The 19,926-nt window shown below is 36.7% G+C and overlaps 1 protein-coding gene across 4 annotated transcripts in view; it reads left to right on the plus strand.

Moving 5' to 3' along the window:
• Positions 1 to 19,926, plus strand: part of PTPRC (protein tyrosine phosphatase receptor type C) — a 124,459-nt gene that overhangs the window by 44,980 nt on the left and 59,553 nt on the right. For 3 of the 4 annotated variants that reach the window (XM_055319473.1, XM_055319474.1, XM_055319475.1), the window contains exon 3: positions 14,266 to 14,286. In XM_055319473.1, the coding sequence (XP_055175448.1) occupies positions 14,266 to 14,286 (21 nt within the window). Of the gene's footprint in view, positions 1 to 14,265; positions 14,287 to 17,777; positions 17,973 to 19,926 lie in introns of all 4 variants that reach the window. The other variant, XM_055319472.1, reaches the window with a different exon arrangement.

Genomic DNA, 19,926 nt, shown 5'->3' on the forward strand with positions numbered 1-19,926 from the left:
ACCGACAAAGCAAATTCATCACCTAGACAAACATCCTTCGGTGACTCTTTGTATTTCTTTAGCTATGATCTTGCTCTATTCCTACAGAAAACCCAGAGCTACAAAAACAGACACGAAGGGACTAATATACTTAGAAAGTTTTTGCTATCTGAGGTATATTTTATAAATTAGGTACTTATCCCTGGATTTAGACAAATAAAAACAGATATTTTGCCAAGAAACAAACTGACATTTAACATGAGAATACAGGCCTACTTCATTTTATTGCACTTTGGCTTTAGTGTGCTTCGCAGACACCAGATTTTTTTTCTTTTTTTTAACAAATGGGAGGGTTGTGACAATCTTGCTTCCGGCGAGTCTATCGGCGTCATTTTTCCAACAGCATTGGCTCAATTCGTGTCCCTGTGGCACATTTTGGTACTCTCTGCAGTATTTCAAACGTGTTCATTATTATTATAGTTGTGGTGGTGATCTGTGATCAGTGACTATGATTCGCTGAAAGCTCAGATAATGATTAGAACTTTGGGCGGGGGGATAAAGTATTTTTAAATTGGAGTCATGCACATTTTTTAGACATATGGTATCGCACACTTAAGAGACCACAGTATAGTGTAAATATAACCCAAGCACTGGGAAACCAAAAAATTCATTTGACTCTCTTATTGCACTATTTGCTTTATTGTGGTGGTCTGGGGCTGAACTGGTAATATCTCCGAGGTATGGCCTGTAAATCTATTCTGGGAAATGTTTTTAGAGTCCAGTTGACCCTTGAATGCCTGGGGGGTAAAGGGGGCCAACTGCCCTGCACCGTGGAAAATCCAAGTATAACCTCTGGCTCTCCCAAAACTTAACTACTAAGAGCCTTACTGTTGACTGGAAGACTTACTGGTAACAAAAACAGGCTACTGGCACACATTTTTATATCTTCATACATATCTTTATATGTTTCCCATGCTGTCTTGTTACAATAAAGTAAGCTAGAGAGAAGAAAATGCTGTTAAGAACGTTACAAAGAAGGGCACCCGGGGGGCTCCGTCTGCCTTCAGCTCAGGTCACGATCTCAGGGTCCTGGAATCGAGTCCTGCATTGGGCTCCCTGCTTCTCCCTCTCCCTCTGCCCCTCCTCCTGCTTGTCCTCTCTCTCTCTCTCTCTCTCTCTCTCTCTCTCACTTGTCCTCTCTCACTCACTCTCTTCCAAGTACATAAAATCTTAACAAAAAAAAGAAATTGTAAATTAAAAGAAAAAGATAAATTACAAAGAAAAAACGTTCACAGTACTGTCCCATAAGACATCTGCATGTAAGTGGAGCCGTGCAGTGCAAAGCTGTGCTGTTCAAGGGTTAACCGTACATGCACAAGGGAAGTACCTTTCCGGATCATTCTCAATCCTTGTTCCCCACGGTAATCTCCATTAGAGCTTTCAGAAACTACCCCTGCACAAATCACACCTCAAACCTCCTGGAGAGGTGCAGCCCAGAAGTTTGACTCTGCTTTAATCTGAAATTTTAATCTGGTGCAAATACAAATCCTAATTTTGTGTTAATTGGGATTATAATAGTGTTTATTCTTTCTCGCTTTCTCTCTCTCTATATATATGTGTATGTGTGTGTGTGTGTGTGTGTGTGTGTATAAAGTTATATGTAACTGATACAAACCAGATTCATAAAGTGCGTTCCACTGAGGTTCCACAATCCTCTTGTTTCATGACAGTGTTTATACCATGTCCATGGGAAAAAAAAGGGGGGGGGGGTGGTTGGTGGCAAATGGTTCTGGAAGATTCTGGGTTAAACAAAGCTACATAAATTTCTCTTTGCCTTCAATATGTTAGCACTTTATAAAAGTCTCTGAGGGACATCTACCACGAAATACTTCCGAAATAAATTTGACTGTGGGATTTTTTTTTAAGACTTGAGAATCTAAATCAAAGACCTCAGGTTGACCATCAGTACACAGGAAGTGTTAATCTAATTTTTTGTCTTTCTCCCTGACTTACAGATAACTATTTAAAGATAAAAATAAAGGCAAAATAACTAATCTTTTATGGACGGTCATCTTGTATTTATTAATCTTTGTTGGGATTTGTTTCATCAACATGGCTGAACTTGATAATATAATGTCTTAAAGCCAAAAGTAAAAGACATATAAAGGCAAGCCTGGTTTTGGAGGTGAATGTGTTTGCGTGCTCATATGTCCTCACAATTGAACAAGAATATCTGTGGTGTTTCACACAAAAATTCTTTAGGAGACCGCTAGATATGATTGCTATATTTAATGATGAATTCCTTGATTTTATTCTACTCCGGGCCTTCTGCCTTTTGCCCTCTTCATGCTCAATTCAGTTTTACATACTGATAACTTTATTTGTATTTTTATTCAAATGTGTGTGTGTAGTTTGAAAGTTTGAGGTTTATAGTAAAAACCATCAGTCCTTTGTCCCCATCCTGCTTCCCATCCTCAATTCTTGCTTTCCAGAAGCAAACAAACATAAACCTTTGGAGATATTTTGGCATTTTAAATGGCTCTTTCTACTGTACTGTTTTTGTTTTGTTTTGTTTTGAAGTATTTGATCCGGTATCTGTTGGCTTCCTTTCTTAATCTCGAAGTGTTGGTTTTTATAACCCTTTGCTCTCTGTTCAGGACAACGCCATGTTGTCTCATTTTTTGAGGATACGAATTACAGTTGGTGTCAGGGCTTCGTCGGCTCCTTGCGTTGTCTCTCTTTCTCCCAAGTCTCTCTTCTGTTTATCTCCATCTCTGTCTTTCTTGTTAGAGGCTTTGGTCTAGTGTTTCTCGAATGTCCATTTGTATTTAAAGTGTGTTGCAAAAAAATAAAAAAATAAAAAAAAATAAAGTGTGTTGCAACTCTGTGGTAATTGGTGGAGCTTGGGAATTATGGGTCTTACAAAATTGCATGAGATCAAAAAAGCATCGAAGCTCACTGAGTTTTAATTTCCTTATCTATCAAAGGAACTACGTGTCAATGGATGTTCACATCCTATGTTTCCACATGTCTGGAAATCTCTGAAATTATTTTCTGGTGGTGAGCAGTAGCTGTTTTATTCGTGAGATTCCAGGCATAATAACAATACAACCGATGTTTTAACATAAGGTCTGAGTAAAGAAGAGGAAAATAAATGATGAGGAGGTGGACACTCCTTCAAATCTCAGATTTCCTAAGTGTGTGACCACGAGCAATTTACTAAACTCCGAGTCTCAGTTTCTTTCCCTATAAAAGAGGAAAAATACTTGCTAACCCACTGGCTTGCTTGGATGACTAAATGCAAAAACATGCAAAGCTGCTGGCATAATGCCTGATACATAATAGCATTTCAGTAAACTGCTGTCATTATTATATTTACTGACAAGCTAGTGGAGGAAAGACTATTTCCTATGTTTCTCTGAAATGCAGATCAAACCTTGTTTGTCCCTTGCACAGAGTGCTTACCCCATAGATACTTATTAATTTGATGTGATTTGTGGGATTTGTGGTCTGTGGATCATATACCAGGTCCACAGAGTAAGTAAAAGTAGGATCTTTTGATTTTTATTTATGTGCTTTATTATTATCCTGCCTTACTAAACAAGGAAAACCATGCACATCTGTCTTAGCCAATCCTTTTTTTTTTTTGGTCTTGATGTGCTTATTTCACTTTTGTATGGCCTTTATATTCATAGAGGTCAGATATACATTCTCAGCCTTCAAAACATGCCACCGTTCATTTTAGGGCAGATGCTGAGAATAAGTATTTATTTCATCTATTCTGTTTCACTCTTCTGTCCTTGCACTGTTCTTAGATTTGCTGTATTAGACACGTTTAACTCCCTTTGGAAATGACGTTCCATTTCTTTGGGGCGGGGGCCAGGGTTGGGGGTAGGGGTGATGGTGGGAACGGGTGGTATTTAAAGCCCATGTAGGTCCTTTGAAATGTCATTTTCACTCAACCGATTCCCAGTTTTTGCTGAAATTTCTGATCAGGGACTTAGGGGTGTGACTTCAAGGTAACTTTGATTCATGATCACTTAAACATTTTGAGTCCTAAAGGAAACATATTGGGAAAAGTAAATTCAGTAACAATACATCTGTTAGAATAACACAGCTTTGAAGATCAAGTGCTCTGTTATCTACATTTTCCTGTGTTTAATGTACTTAGTCAATTCCACTGGTGATTCACAACAGGATTATAATGGAAAAGAGCGCTGGGCCAGTGATTTACAGATTTTTGGAGCTTTGGTGCCACCTACTGGAATGTTTCTAAATATTCCCTTGTCTAAATAACGAAAATAGGCGCTTACTTAAAAAAAATGTAGAAAATGTTGTCCCAGAAGACAGAAGTTAAAAGATAATATGTAGAAACACTAAGTAGCTTACTATGCTCTAGTTCATTACATTTGTTTCCTATATTTATAGAATTTCAGAGTGCTCAGTGCAGTTTATACTTTTAGAAGAACTGATGCCTTCTTTTTATTGTCACACACACTTAACCCCGCCCTCCTGTCCACACACACACACACACACACACACACACACACACGCCCCCTCTTAATCCCCACTACTATTTCACATATTTTTCTTTACCTGTTTCCCACACCCTCCCAGCACTGTTCCTATAGGATGTTTACACATATCCTAATGCTATATATATATATATTTTTTTTTTAATGCTATTTATATTAATACAACTTCTTAATATTAAATAGGTGTTTATTATGCCCTGGTTATGAAGTCCTTTATGCAGACGTCTATTTGCTTTTTCCAAGTCTAGTTGGCTCCACTAACAGGATATGATTACTTTGAAGTTCTACACGAGCCAGGGCATAGAGAGTCCAGGGGTGTCTGCCTATGGCAAACAGGTGAGATGGCTCCGTGAGTCCTCTTGCTCTGCACTGGCCCCACAGATCACTGTCACCATGTGCTGCAGCAGAGGGAGTAGGACAAGAAATAATTAAATATTGCACACGACAGGTCTGAGCAGGTCTTCTTGTTTAACAATGAGGCTTCGGCCAGTCGCTCCGTCCTATGATTTCTATAATGTTCTGATAATGTCTGCATATGTACAATGCAATAGACAATTGAGGTCATTGCTCATCTACTTTAGGAGGAATCACAAAATGTGATGGAAGGTCTCAACCAAGTACTGCAGACATTTGGTACTGTCGCCTCTAAATATTCAAGTAACTTCACCTATCTACCTTATCTGATAGGTAGAAACAGTCTCCATGGAAATATTTTTTCCTGTACTACTTGTATTTATATAAGTCATTACAGTGTTGTAGTTTTTTTTTTTTTAAGGGAATATGTCCTTTAGATATTAGTTAGATTTTAACTAGGCTATTTTATGTGGATTATCTTTCTAGGTGTTCCCCCGTGGAGATTTGTAGTTAAATTTTTTGACATTTTATTTATTTTTTTTTTAATTTTAATTTATGATAGTCACAAAGAGAGAGAGAGAGGCAGAGACACAGGCAGAGGGAGAAGCAGGCTCCATGCACCGGGAGCCCGACGTGGGATTCGATCCCGGGTCTCCAGGATCGCGCCCTGGGCCAAAGGCAGGTGCCAAACCGCTGCACCACCCAGGGATCCCAATTTTTTGACATTTTAAAGATAATTGAAAACCTTTTTAATTTATGAAATCTAGTAGATATGGTTTATTGAAATTAATGTCATTTCAAGTCGCATTGCTGTAGTTCCTGAATATTGTCTTAAGGACATTAACTTAAATTAGGAAGTGGTTTGTTGTTTTTGAAAGTTCCTGTTAGTGTGCTTCCGTAAGATTTATTGAGTGCCTAAGTAATTTTCATGTGATTTATCGTGTTGACTAGAAGTGGTACAGGGACTGAAAAATCTGTTTATAGGGATTTTGTGACTATGGGAATAAGTTTAGTCTCATATTGAGCCTAAACAGTGATGCTAAAGACTTGGAATCTTCTTTCAAAGAGATAAAAGATTGTGTGTGTACTACTCTATAAAGAAAATGAAGTAAAACATAAAATAAGCTACAGTGTTGCAAAATATCCTGAAAAAGCACCCAGCAGAGGAATTTAGAATCAGATTCTGAGATAAAAGGGTGTAAAGGAAAACGCATATTCAATTTGAGAAACTTATGGAGCGTAAGCATGAACATGTGACCCATCTTTAGATATTACGTTGTTTGCCACGGATCCTAAATTTTGTTGCATTGAAGATTAAAGGATTTGGGGAAATGTTGAACGGGCCCATGATTAGACCAGAAATACATAGATGTAGATATACATTTAGAGAGAAGCTATTTTTCTGTTTCCGAGCTATGGAAGCCTCTTCTCAGATAAACACGAAGTCTGTGAGCTGCGCTACTTTTTGTTGGATGTCACTGTAGTTTGGTTGACTTTCCTGTCAAAATCATATTCTGTAGTAAATTAAATTGACACACCTCTGATTTTTCTCTGGTATTTACCTCTGCCATACGTAGAGCTTGTATCCGGCAAACTATAATTTAGCCTAAATGTCTACACTTAGGGTCAAGTTTACTTTAGCACTTGTAGCACCATCAGTCATTTACTCTGTAGTCCAATCCTGATTAAGATGCTTCTTTATTTAGCTAATGAGCTTTTAATACATACCAATCTTTATGTAACCTCACACATTGGCTTAAAGAATTTCCATGCTGAAAGGTCAGGTGGAGAGGAAAGGCGATAAGGATCAATTAATGAGGAAAGCAGGAAGCCCGAGAGTTGACAGCAGGGTCTGCAGAGTCAGACCTGCTCAGGTTCAAGCCTGGGCTAGTATGTACTGGCCTCGTGAACTTGGCTAAGATACTTGACTTCTTCAGCTTCGTAGGGTGTTGTGATCCTTAAGAGAGAAAATACAAGCAACAGACATAGTATGCACGGTGCCTGGCATACCGTGAACATTCAATAAATATCAGCAATTAATGATAATAAAATATCATTTAAGTGTGATTCCTCAAAAAGCTTTAGAACTCAAGGAATTGTCTTCTCCAGTTTGGTAATTTACCCTGCTCTTCTTTTCACCTCTTGGATTAAAATATTATATACCACATATTTCGCTTAAAGACATTCCCTGAAAAAAAATAAAGACATTCCCTGCCATTTTAAAAAATATATATTTATTTATTTATTTATTTATTTATTTATTTATTTACTTAGAGCATGAATGGAGGGAAGGGCAGAGGGACAGGGAGAGGGAGAATCCCAAGTAGATGCCACACTGAGTGTGGAGCCCCATGCAGGGCTCAATCCCAGGACCCTGAGATCATGACCTGAAACTAAATCAAAAGTCAGACATTTCACAGACTGAGCCACCCAGGTGCCCCCCCAAAATTCATCGCTTTTGAAGCAGTTAGAATTAAATTAATATCTCTGGGGTATTTAACATGTATGTGACCTGATGAATAATCTACTGTTTAGAACCATTTCCAGCATATTTAGTCTAGTATTCATGGTTCTTATGTGAAAAAGGAAGCTTCCTGGGGCACCTGGGTGGCTCAGTCGGTTAAGCACCTGCCTTCGGCTCGGGTCATGATTGCAGGGTCCTGGGGTCCAGCCCTGAGTCCTTGGGCTCCCGGCTCAGTGGGGAGCCTCCATCTCCTTCTCCCTCTGCAGCTCCCCACTACTCATGTTCTCATTCTAATATAAATAAATAAATAAATAAATAAATAAATAAATAAATAAATAAATAAACCTTAAAAAAATAGAAAGCTTCTTTATTATCCCAACAATCCTTTTTTTCCATTTCCATACTAAATATCTGACAAATGATAAATCCGTTCCATAACATGTCCTATATCATCTGTGCTACATATTTTGGTGCAACAAACTAGTAAATCAGAACAATAGAGTATAGCGGTCTGTCAAGTTAGTGACGGATCTAGTACAGGCAACATTAGGATTCCTCTTTTCTTTGTCATCTTATCTACTATTTGATTTCTGTTCTACATTTATTGATCCAATGGCTTCCATCATTCTCAGGAACAAAATTTAATGTCTTTATCATAGCCTATAAGGAGGCTTGCTCCTGGCTTCTCTCCCAAAGGTGTTGTCATCAGAGCTGTTGGATTTCTCCTTTGGGTTTACTCCTGCTCAAAACCACTCACCAATTACTTATCGACCATTATGGTATGCAGGGCACTTAGCTACACATCTGTGGCTGCTTCTCTTTCCTCTCATCTTGTTGTGTGACTCTTGCTGATCACCAATGGCAAGAATTTTATTATGAGTCATCATCAGGTTCACCTATGACCGAAATGTCTTTCAGATCATTGGAGTTATCTATTGATATGGATAGAGACATCTTACAGATTGTAATATTTCCCAGAGCAAAGGACCATGCCTTTTACGTGTTCAAACTAACACCTAATATCACACCAGCAAAACAATAAATATTTTTGAACTTACTGAATAAAATTAACTTGTTTCAAGTTCCAAGGAGTTAGCCGTTTATATTGAGAAGGAGCATGTCAAAATCGTTTTAGATATCTAAAAACTTACGGACTTCTTAAAGAGATGTATCATATGAAATGTGTTTACACACTCGAATTAACTTGAACATTTTGAATGTGGCAATATGCTAAACTATTTATGATTATGAGGATTATTTTTTCTTTCACCTAAAACGCAAGAACTGTCAGCCATTTCTATGGTAATATATATTCTTTAATTTTTGTAATTACTTCCTATGGAAATCAACACAATTCTAAGAACTTGATTTAGAAGGAAATAAAAACAAATGAGGAGAAAACTAATGGGAAAATAAAAATTAAATAAAAAATTAAAATATTATTTTACATGTGATAGAAAAATGAAAGCTAACTAAACAAGAGGAGGGACAAAACTCCAAATCATGTAAATTAAAAACAATACTTAAGTATGAATTATGAAGGAAAAGTAGAGAACTTTCTACATTAAAAAAGTTTATGTAAATTATACGATTTGCAATTTTCATAAAAGTCAAAATGAGATGTTCTGCATAGGACAAAAGATATGCCTAAGCAACATAGCATATCTGCACAAGGCCACTGAATGTCGTGGATTTTAGTAACAAATGAAAGAGCTTAAGTCAACTCGGGGGCCACTAGAATAAAAGGCTTCGATACTCTGCCTCCTGTGGCCCTTTCCTCCTTTTTTTCTTGCCTCTTTGACTCAAATCGTGTTCAGCTGTGCTGTTTAGTCTATTCAGAAGCATAAGTTTATGTCCTCACTGTTAAAATCTGCTCTATATTTTCGAACAGAATAATGTTTTTCTTATAATTTCTCAGTTGTTCATTAACCACCCTTAATCCTGTATAATTACTAATGTTTGAGACTTGTTTAAGTAAAATGAACTTTATACTGAAACAAATCCCTGAGAAATTGGCCCAGGAACCCATGTCAGGATGAGCTGAATTCTGGTAAATAATTTTAAGTAAGCTAAGTGAATTATACTTGTGACCTTTAGAGTCGTTTGTGTGGTAGGTGGAACATACATTAAAATATTAGATATTTTGGGGATCCCTGGGTGGCACAGCGGTTTAGCGCCTGCCTTTGGCCCAGGGCGCGATCCTGGAGACCCGGGATCGAATCCCACGTCGGGCTCCCGGTGCATGGGGCCTGCTTCTCCCTCTGCCTATGTCTCTGCCTCTCTCTCTCTCTCTCTCTGTGACTATCATAAAAAAAAAATTAGATATTTTGCTTCCATAGATGTCACTTTAATAAAATAACCAATTTAATTTTACTTGTGGTTTATCTAGTTAGTAAAGAATTTTAATTAACAGACTTCATTGGGATATATTTACTGCTCTTTTAAGATTTCTTCCCATAGGTGATATGCTATAGCATGGCAATGAAGATCAGTAGCCTGAGATGATAGTATTTTTTTCTTTGTCTTTGACTTGCACAGGGCCTCCCCTCTTTTTCGATCCAGGCATCTTTTCTAGATCATGGCTCCATCCGTGTACTTGCTTTCCTATGACCCCAAATCATTGTAAATGGTGCCTTGAGCATAGCACCTGCTCTTAAAGGCTGCCTAGCGCTCTCAGTGAGACTTGCTGATGATCTTCCTGCTCCACCCACCCCAAAAGGCAGGAAAGCAATGAAATCAGTAATGTTCTAGTTTGTAATTTTAAAGACCAGTTATATATAAACATATTTATGATGGGAGCAAGTAGATTATTCCACAATATGTATGATCATTGTAGGATCCATTTAAGAATAGGCAATACCCCAAAGTAGAATTTCTGTGATATCTTGTCTTTTTAAGAAAAAATTTTGGTGGGTACTTGCAAGCTGTCAACATTAAATTTACACATCTGAGATGATTAATCTGAAAGATCACAGAGACCATGTTATTCTTGACCATGATGGGATTCCTGCTATAGTTTACAACAAGTGATATAACCTCTTAAGTTTTATTTTGCAAATTACAATGCTGATATTTAACCTACCTCAAAACTTGTTGAGGATCTGTGAAATACTCAGTAAGTGCCCAAAATAAAATACTGTTGATTGCCTTTTTATTAAAAGTTTCCTCATTAAACCAACCTGCCTTCTGTAAAGTCACAGTACTTAAAATCTCAGGATTTTCCATTAGGAATGACCTGTCAACAAGAATTTGTAGGTATAATTGCTTAGCCTCCATTATTGGTGCTGGCGATAGAGAGGTTTTTAATTTTTCTGTTTTTTGTTCTGCCTCAAATCTCGGTTTATTGACATTATTTGCAGACTGTTTCACCATTGCTTGAATGAAGATGTTGACTAGATGAGTTTAATTGTCCATTTCTCTAATTTCAGAGTTGTGGTTTGAAAAATGGCTAATTTTAATTGTCTTGCTTATTACAAATGAATATTGGAGTGTACTGAAGTTGAGGGTAACGGATATTTCATGAAAATTGGCTAACGTCTGGAATAAATTACCTGTTTTGTGTCCAGTAGCTCCTACTTTGGTGGTACACTTTGAGAAACTTTTCATTTTTGGAGGCTACATCTGACTAAAACAACTACAGTTCTTGGCATGTTGGGATAGTAAGAATTGTTGGAATGTTTTGATGAACTGGCAGCAGCATGTTTGCAGTCTATTTACAAGTTATTCAATACTCATGTGCTGCTGACCTAAAAATAAGTCTTAACTATTCATCACGGCAGGCTGAGGGAGGCCTCTCTACTTGTTCTTACTTCAAAAGTTGGAATTAGTTGCTCTTTTCACTTGATGTAACAAAACCATACTTGTGAAGTTTTATCAAAGCTGAAATGTAATCTCTGCTTAAATTGTGCTGTGAATTTGGTGTTTGGTGATCCAGAGGCAGGTAGCCTAGAGGAAGAGCACACTTGAGTGTCAACTAAAGGAAGTTTCTCTGGTGGCCTTTTCACACTTCTCAGCATTAAACACATTTCTTATACTTTTCATTTTCCTTTTTCACCTCATTTTACTTCACCCTGCCCCCATCTTGCTTACCCCTCAAGCCTCCAGATGGCTTTCATTAAATGGTATTTAGGGCTGATGAATTATCATCCTTGAATGTCCTTCTCAATATGCCACATTTAGGACACATGTTTAATTTTCTAAAACACTATCCTAATCTGGATGACTAATTTGAGCCACTGTCCCAACTCTGAAACTCAGCATGCACTGCCAGTCTTCTCGCCGCGCCCCCATCCTTTCTCCCCCTGATCCCCCACCACACCTTACAAAATTGAGATCAAAGAAATATCGTTCTGCGATTGTTAATTTAAGGATTTAAAAACCAATTTTAATACTGTTTCACTAGTTTTGGCCTTTGAAGTAAGTAGACTTACGGGTTTTATTCTGCAAATTGCTGGTGGTCATGAAACCATTCATGTTATGTTTGTATTATGTTATCAACCAAATAACGTTTGGAAAAAACACCTAATTTCTTTTAATAAGCCCTCAGATCTGTTACTGCATCTCTCATTTGTGATGCAATAGGACACTTTGCCTGTATTAAAAGGGCCAAGAGTAAATGCCTTTTTTGTTGAACATGTCTATAGAGTTGGCAGTTAATGCTGAAATTTGTCAAATGGCCCTTCCAAAATTATACTTGTGAAATATACAAAAAATAAATTGAATAAATTGATCTACTTAATTTCTATTCAAAAAAAAAAAAAAAGAAAAGAAAAAGTAGAGAACTTTCATGAGGGGCCGTTGGGAGGCCCAGTCAGTTAAGCATCTCCCCTCGGCTCAGTTCATGATCCCCAGGTCCTGGGAATGGGCCTCATATCAGGCTCTTTGCTCAGCTGGGAGTCTGCTTCTCCTTCTCCCTCTGCAGCTCCCCCTGCTTGTGCTCTTTCTCTCTGTCAAAGAAATGAACAAAATCTTAAAAAAAAAAAAATGTAATGAGAAAGTAAGAAAATTTTTGATACAATATAAATTTTAATAATATATACTTTAATAATTTGATAATTATGATTTATATATAATATAAATAATACATAATAATATATAACATATAATACACGAATACTTTTTATATTAAGGAGTAAGCCAGGGAACATCATTGAAGACTACTGGGTCATACTCATCTGATGATACTTCTGAGGGGAAAAATTTTTTTTCAGATCAGAAAATAAAACATCAAGGCAGGAAGGTGCCTTATATACTAGTGCACCTATTTTATTTGATGCTTGATTCCTTTTCACATCAGTTCACTATCATTTGGGAAAGAACTTTATGATCTTGTTAATAGCCATTACAAAGAAGGGGGATGAAAACATGCCTCAGTCCCCTGCAGACTCAATCCAGTTCCCATCACAGCAATAAAACTGGATTTTCCAACATTCCCACCAGCCCACTTGATAAATCCATCCAATCGATCCACGTTAGCTCTCATCTCATTTGATTTCATTTTTTTTCCTTCTTGAAAACACCCTCTATTCGTAACTCTTGTTGACTTCAATTTCCCTCCTACATAGAAAATTAAGTCACCTTTGCTGTCCCTCTCCTTTAATATTTATTCAACTTCAGGATTCTATCCTGGGCAGTCCTCTTTTTTTATGAGTGGGGATCTCCTTCACCTTCATAGCCACAATATCCGTCTATATGCTGATCCAGAGTCTTAGCCCGAATGCACATCCTGAGCTACCAACCTCCACCTCCACATATTACTAAACATGTTTACATAAAAGTCTCAAACATACCAAATTTTCCTGTCTCTTTTGCTTTTCTTTCTCCTTTAGCTTGGTGAAAGCCTCCATAATCTACCTAACTGTAATTGCCTAGTATGTTAAACCATCAACCTGAACGTTTTCCTTGTGACTCAATCCCTGCCTTTCTTACTTGCAAAGATCCACAAAGTCTTTTATTTTATTTTTAAGGATCCACAAAATCTTGATAACTACTTTCAAATATTTCACAGATTTTTTTCGTGTCTTTTTCTTTTTCTTTCTCTCTCTCTCTTTTTTTTTTTTTTTGGTACCATTTTCCTCATGTAGAACATCATCTTTCTCACATGTTTTTATTTTGGTCTCCCGATGTTTCTGTCCCCAGCTTTGTTCCTGATAACCCATTTTCCATTCTACAACAGGTCAATAAAAAATTAAAATGCTTCTCCATTAGACCTCCCTTAAACACCTCTCTCTGATGGCTATCGAAAGCCTGTAGGACAAATCCCAACTTCTTACTCCTCTAGGACTAAGCTAACTGTCCATAATCCTTTAGGTCACAGCTTAAATGTATTCAAGAAACCCTCTCTATTACCTCCTCCACCAGCTGGCCATCAACCCTGGAAGTCTAAATTAGATGATCCCTCTATGTGCTTCTATAGCACATTCTGTCTCATTGATCATCACATTGTATGACTTTTTTTTTTTTTTTGGTCTATATCTCACACTGAACTCAGCTCAATGGGGACAGGAAATTTCTACATCTTGGTTATATTATATCCCTAGAACGTGGCGTAATGTCTAGCACAAAGTAGGCACTCAATAAATAATTGTTATCTAAATAAATGAATCCATTTTGGGGAATCCTTTGCAGGCTTGAGATTAATTCTAATAGCTCTCCTTTATTTTATTATTTTTCTTATTTTACCTGAGATTCAAAAACTAATAACATAGTTTGACACACACACTTGGGCTTTCTAAACATGACATTCAGCGAAGGAATGTAGCTTCAGTGGGGTAAAATGTACTGAAAATTGCCACTTTGTGAATGTTAACTAGCATGGAGATTATATATATATATATATATATATATATATAATGTATATGTGTATTCATGTATGTATATACATATATATGAAATTTGACATTTTCTAAGAGATGTTTGTTTTCTTTTTTTCAGGAGTAAATGTTTCCAGTTCTGGTAAGAATTAATATTTGCATTTTATTTATTTATTTTTTTGCAAACTTTACATATTTAATGTTGATAGAATTTTCTATTATTACCTAGTAAAATCATTTTATAAGGACGAATGTTATAATAATCATTCTTGATATTTTCTTGTTCTTAATATTCCTGCTTATAAGATATAAAGTTTGAAACTACTTGAATGTATCATTTGTATACATATTATTGTGTATATTTATAGCTTTTCTTAAACTTGGTAATAAATTACATGGCAGGGCTCCAATCTGTTTAAATTTTATTGTTACAAACAGTTCAAGTTAGATCACAAAATTTTGTAGCTCAAAAATCGGTTAAGGAATTATCTGAGAAATTAGACTTCTAAACATATTATATATATGTATATACATATATATAAAGATGAGAAACTTTGAGTTTAGTAAGATATTTTATCATAATCATGTCTAAGTTCTATTGTCACAATGGAATTAGTAGTCTTAATGAATATTCTAACCACGAGATAAGTTAAATTTAAACAATGAAGATGTTAAAAATAAATTCATGCATACTACATGCAAAATAAGAAAATAAGTTATATCACTTAAATGTTATTGTTGTTTAAAATGTATTACTGATTTCCTGATTCACCATATGGTTGACGTTATGCAATAAAAAGGTAAGTACAGCCACTACGATAATTCTGATTTAATAATTCTAATGCAGAGTTCCAGTTAGGTGCATTCGAAATGTTCTGGAAATTGGGTAATTAAAGGAATTATTTGTGTAATTAAAATTCATTCCAAACTACGAAAACAAAGAACTATGTGAAAAATAATAAAACATTCCTGAATCTGCGTAAGTAGTATACTCTCTTGTTTTTTAAAAGATGTAATATTAAGATTTTATAGGTGCATGGTATGGCAGAGAAGTTTCATAAAAACATGAAAATCATTAGTGCATAGATGTGATTGGTTTATGCCGGCTACTCTCATGCATTTTAGCATCTCCACCTTTTACAAAGGATTAAGTTCATTTCAATCATATAAATCAGCTATTGTTGCAGGAGGGGAGGAAGAAGGGGGTAGAATGGGGAGTGAATGTTTAAAATGGTAGATGACTCATCATCTTCTTGAGAGAGTTCCCATTGTGTCTGAACTGTCAAGCCTCCAAGTGATGACATCAGGTAAGTCAAAATAGTGACCCCAAATGCAAACGAGAATGGCTCTGGCGAATGTTGCCAGCACGAAAATGATCAATGGAAACCAGTGGTATCTCCAAAGTGAAGATGAAGGACAATGTAGAACTGGCAATTGGAGTGTGGTTTTTTTTTTTTTTTTTTTTTTTTTTTTTTTTGATCCTGAGTTAAATTCTTATTCCATCGAATTAGGAAAAGTGCATTGAGCTTCAGACATATTCAAGAATATTAAGGCTTCTAGGTAGGAAGGTAGTTTTCAGAACACCGGTTTTTCATAGACCTTGAAGTGAATTTGCTTGGTGAGATAGAATCTTTAGGAATGCTACTCTTCAACGAAGCACAGCACTATTATGAGAGGTATTTGGAGTGATTTTCCCGTTAGTCTCTTTGTAATTCAAATCTAAAAGAAAAGTGGGAGTGGGTGATAAAGGGACGACATCAGGACGTTTCTCTCAAAGTGGATGTACCACAGGAATCCTGCCAACACCAAAGATAGTTTAACCTAAAAACAACAAATGAGAAATTGTTCAAGTCTCTAACGATGAAAGTGTACTAATGTTATTGCATAGAATTTTAAGCTCCTCCCTCTCTCCCTTCCCTGTTCTCTCCCTCTGTTCCTTTCCGCTGTCTTTTCTTCCACCCCCATGCCTCCCTCTTACTCAACAAAGAGCAGATGAGAGAATAAGTCAAGCTAGACTTACAATTTTACACTGAAGCCAAGAAGGAGCCACTTGCCTATTACTTAGCTACATCTGTCGACTTGTACAATGGGTGAAAGTTTGTCAGTAAATATGTTGATTTGGGAGTAATTGAGTTACGACCCTCTAGGGACTGAAAATTTTCCTTGGAAAACAAAGATAGTAACAACTGTACTATCACTTTGGATTTCTGTAGCCACAGAAGAGTTCCACATTATTTCATGTGCATGGCCTTGGGGCATGTTCAAGAGGGTATAGATGTTTTTTTTTACCTATTTAGCAAACATCAATTTCACTTTGGTATTAGGGAATGAAATTAGGACTTCTGTGTGTCCTTTCTACTTCCATTTTCTTAATTCCCTATTCAGTAATCTTTTAATTTTGGTTCTTGATTCTTATCACTTCTACTCTTTCCAGTTTCTCCCCTTCTTTCTCTTCCCTTATTCGTGCCATGTTCTCTTACCCATTCTTGTTGAACTGAATTGTTAAAATACTTGTATAATATCATGCAATTTTTTGTTCATTGAATATTGAAAAACATAAATTTGGCTATTCGTAGAAGCAAACACATAGTAAAGGTAGATGATGTAGAAAAAATACTATAACCTCAATATCCAGAAATCACAATGTGGCACTTTTTTTGTTTTGTTTTTTAATAACGTTTGGTGTAATCTCTGCACCCCCCCCATTCTTGTATAAAGAAATACACATTGTGAGTAAGAGAATACCAAAAATTTAAAGGCCTTTAGTATAGGGTACTAATGTGCCCTGCAGAAAGCTTTTACCAATTATAGACTCCAGTCAGCTGGGCCTGTACCTATTTCAACACCACCTTTTCACATGGTTTTTTCTTCCAAGGGGACTTGAAACTGCGGAAAATGTTATTTCAAGTTCTCAAATTGTATTTCTTATATTCTCAAAAAGTTGAAAACATTTTTGTAGACTTGGGCCATTTGTGTACCTGCGACTTTGTTTCCCTTTTACCCAATCCTTGCTTTGTTTGACTCTGATTTTTTAAAAAAATAATCACTTGTACTTAGGATTTTATCTTTCATTCTTTCTCCTGGAACACTAGTCCTCCTATAATCTCCTTTGGAGTTTCTCTTTATCTTTTCCTCATTGATAAGTCATATATATTATATGCATATGTATATGCATATATTTTTTTACAATTTCTGTTGATCGGTTTTCTTTCTGCCTGTGCTCCATCCTTCTGAGAATCTAGCAATTAAATGGGAAGAGGGCAGGGAATAGTTGCTTTCAACTTCACTTCCCCATTTGTATCTTTAGCCTTTGTTCTATAGCTCATTTTATATCTAAGTCTATGCATCTGTACCTCTATATTTATATATATATATATATATATATATGCATGTGTGTATATATGTATTGGTATTTACTAACATATACACACACCGTGTACACATATATGTATATATACACAGACCATATATCATGTCTGTATGTTGTGCGTGCATATACACAGGTATGTATAAATATTTATATGCGTGCCATAAAGGACTGGGCAGTTAGTAAACTCAGATGAGTATATGTTGCAGGATATGATTCACACACTTAATTTGTTTTCCTTTTTCCATCTCCCATGAACACAATAGGACTGAACTCAACAGAAAAGCCCAGTACTCCAGGCGACCCCTTACCCACCCGCACCACTGCATTCTCACTCCCAAGCATCTCTGAAAGAGAAAATTACTCATCAGAGACCACGCGTCCTCTTAGTCCAGACAGTAGTACATCGACTGAAGAATCCCGGAATTCTTTGGATAATGCTAATTCGCATGATGTGACAGGTTGGCGCGGAAGTGTTAACTGAAATGAGTTTGGGAGCACTTGTCTTTCTTTTTGAATTCGAAAGTTATCAGAACAGCTTTTCTCTAAATTCTATGTGCAGCTTCTATGTGTGATGTTACTCAAGTGTGCAAAGTGTAGGACGTCTAGGTGTTCATGCAATACTGACTGACCAAAGTAATGAATGCATGCTGGCAAGGAGGGGTGGAAGGGGGGCCCCCCACAAGTCACGTTGGGGGGTAGGAGGGGAGTTTCTTGGGCAACCTCTGAGCTACACGCTCTGCATCATCGGCCCGGTTTCTGCTTTCTTAAGTTTTTCGCAGCTCTGAACATCAGATTTCACTATTTCAAGGCTTTGTCAGTCAAGCCCTCCCTGGCTGTAATTCCGAAGAAGAACCTTTCTCTGTTCAACTCCAGTTTCTCAATATCAGAAAATTAGTGGAGATAGACAAATTATTTTTTTTAAAAAACCACACTAGGGATGAATAATCCAGTTTTGCTATGTGCACTTCCTCCAGGGATATTTGCATTATTAAAAAAAATAATCAAGGTTGAGAGTCCTAATGGTTTAATTTAAGGTTCTGTGGCCACATTCATAACAAACTACCAGTGACGTGGGAGGCATTTTCTTTCCACGGAAGACCACGGAGGCTCTTCGGAATCCCAATAAATCTGTGATTTGCTCATTCTATATTTATTTAGTGTTAGTTCTGTCAGTGTATTCGGTACCTAAATCAACCATCGTGAGGTTTGTTTATGCCTTTTCTGAAATAATGTGCCATCCTGTCATTTTCTGAGGCAAGTAGGTTTATAGACATACTCCGATCAGAGCCTAAGCTATTTGCCATTAATCTCGGTTTGGAAAACGCGTATGTATGGCACCATCTGAGAAATTGGGGGGTACATTGTAATGTTTTGAATACCATATTGATAAAGTTTCTTGCCTGTAATATGCAGTTAAATAAATGATAAATGCCTCCTTATGTTGATTACAGAACCGAACATTCCATCTTTCTCTGCTGCCCCAGCAGAGTAGTGGCCAGGACTTCTGTGAACATTGCAAGCATTCGGTTTCATGACCCAAAATTTTTTTAAAAAAAAAAAAAAGGAATGTGAGGATGAGGGTGTTGATGGCTAAGTAGAACATTTCAGGCTCAAGGTTTTTCCTGAATAAATGGCACACTTCAGAGGTTCCATTTCAAAGGTTCCGCATTTCACTTCTTGTACACAAACACATGCATACACCATTCCATATGAAGCAAAATGTGAGAAGAAATGTTTAAAATGGAATATATTGGGAATGAAGATGAACGATATTAATACTAACTTGCCCTAGCACAATAATACTGCTAGTGAGATTAGCTTGGAAGGTTTTCTTACACTTTCCAATAAAAGAACCCATTTTTTCCCCTCTAGAGAGTCATCTTGCTATCAGGTGATATTTCAATTATCTACTGGGGTAAAATCTGTATGTGTTATTTAATTTTTGTTTGTAATTGATCTATGCTGTGGGATACAATCGGAATTTCCTGCTTACTGACAAGTATAGGGGGGAAAAATTCCCTCAATCCATTTTTCTAACGCTGTAATATCTTCAAACGTTTTCAGAATCGTTCACCAATAATTAACATAATCATGTAATATTTTTTTAAAATTTTTATTTATTTATGTATGATAGTCACAGAGAGAGAGAGAGAGGCAGAGACACAGGCAGAGGGAGAAGCAGGCTCCATGCACCGGGAGCCCGATGTGGGATTCGATCCCTGGTCTCCAGGATCGCGCCCTGGGCCAAAGGCAGGCGCTAAACCGCTGCGCCACCCAGGGATCCCCATAATCATGTAATATTATTTTTATAAAAATGTGTTATGCCTTTTGCAAAACACCAATATAGAAGTCTATACAAAGTATATACTTATGCTTATAAATATTAAAATGTATACATATATATATAGTATT

This window comes from Nyctereutes procyonoides, unplaced genomic scaffold (assembly GCF_905146905.1).
Source record: "Nyctereutes procyonoides isolate TBG_1078 unplaced genomic scaffold, NYPRO_anot_genome, whole genome shotgun sequence".
Classification (NCBI taxonomy): domain Eukaryota; kingdom Metazoa; phylum Chordata; class Mammalia; order Carnivora; family Canidae; genus Nyctereutes; species Nyctereutes procyonoides.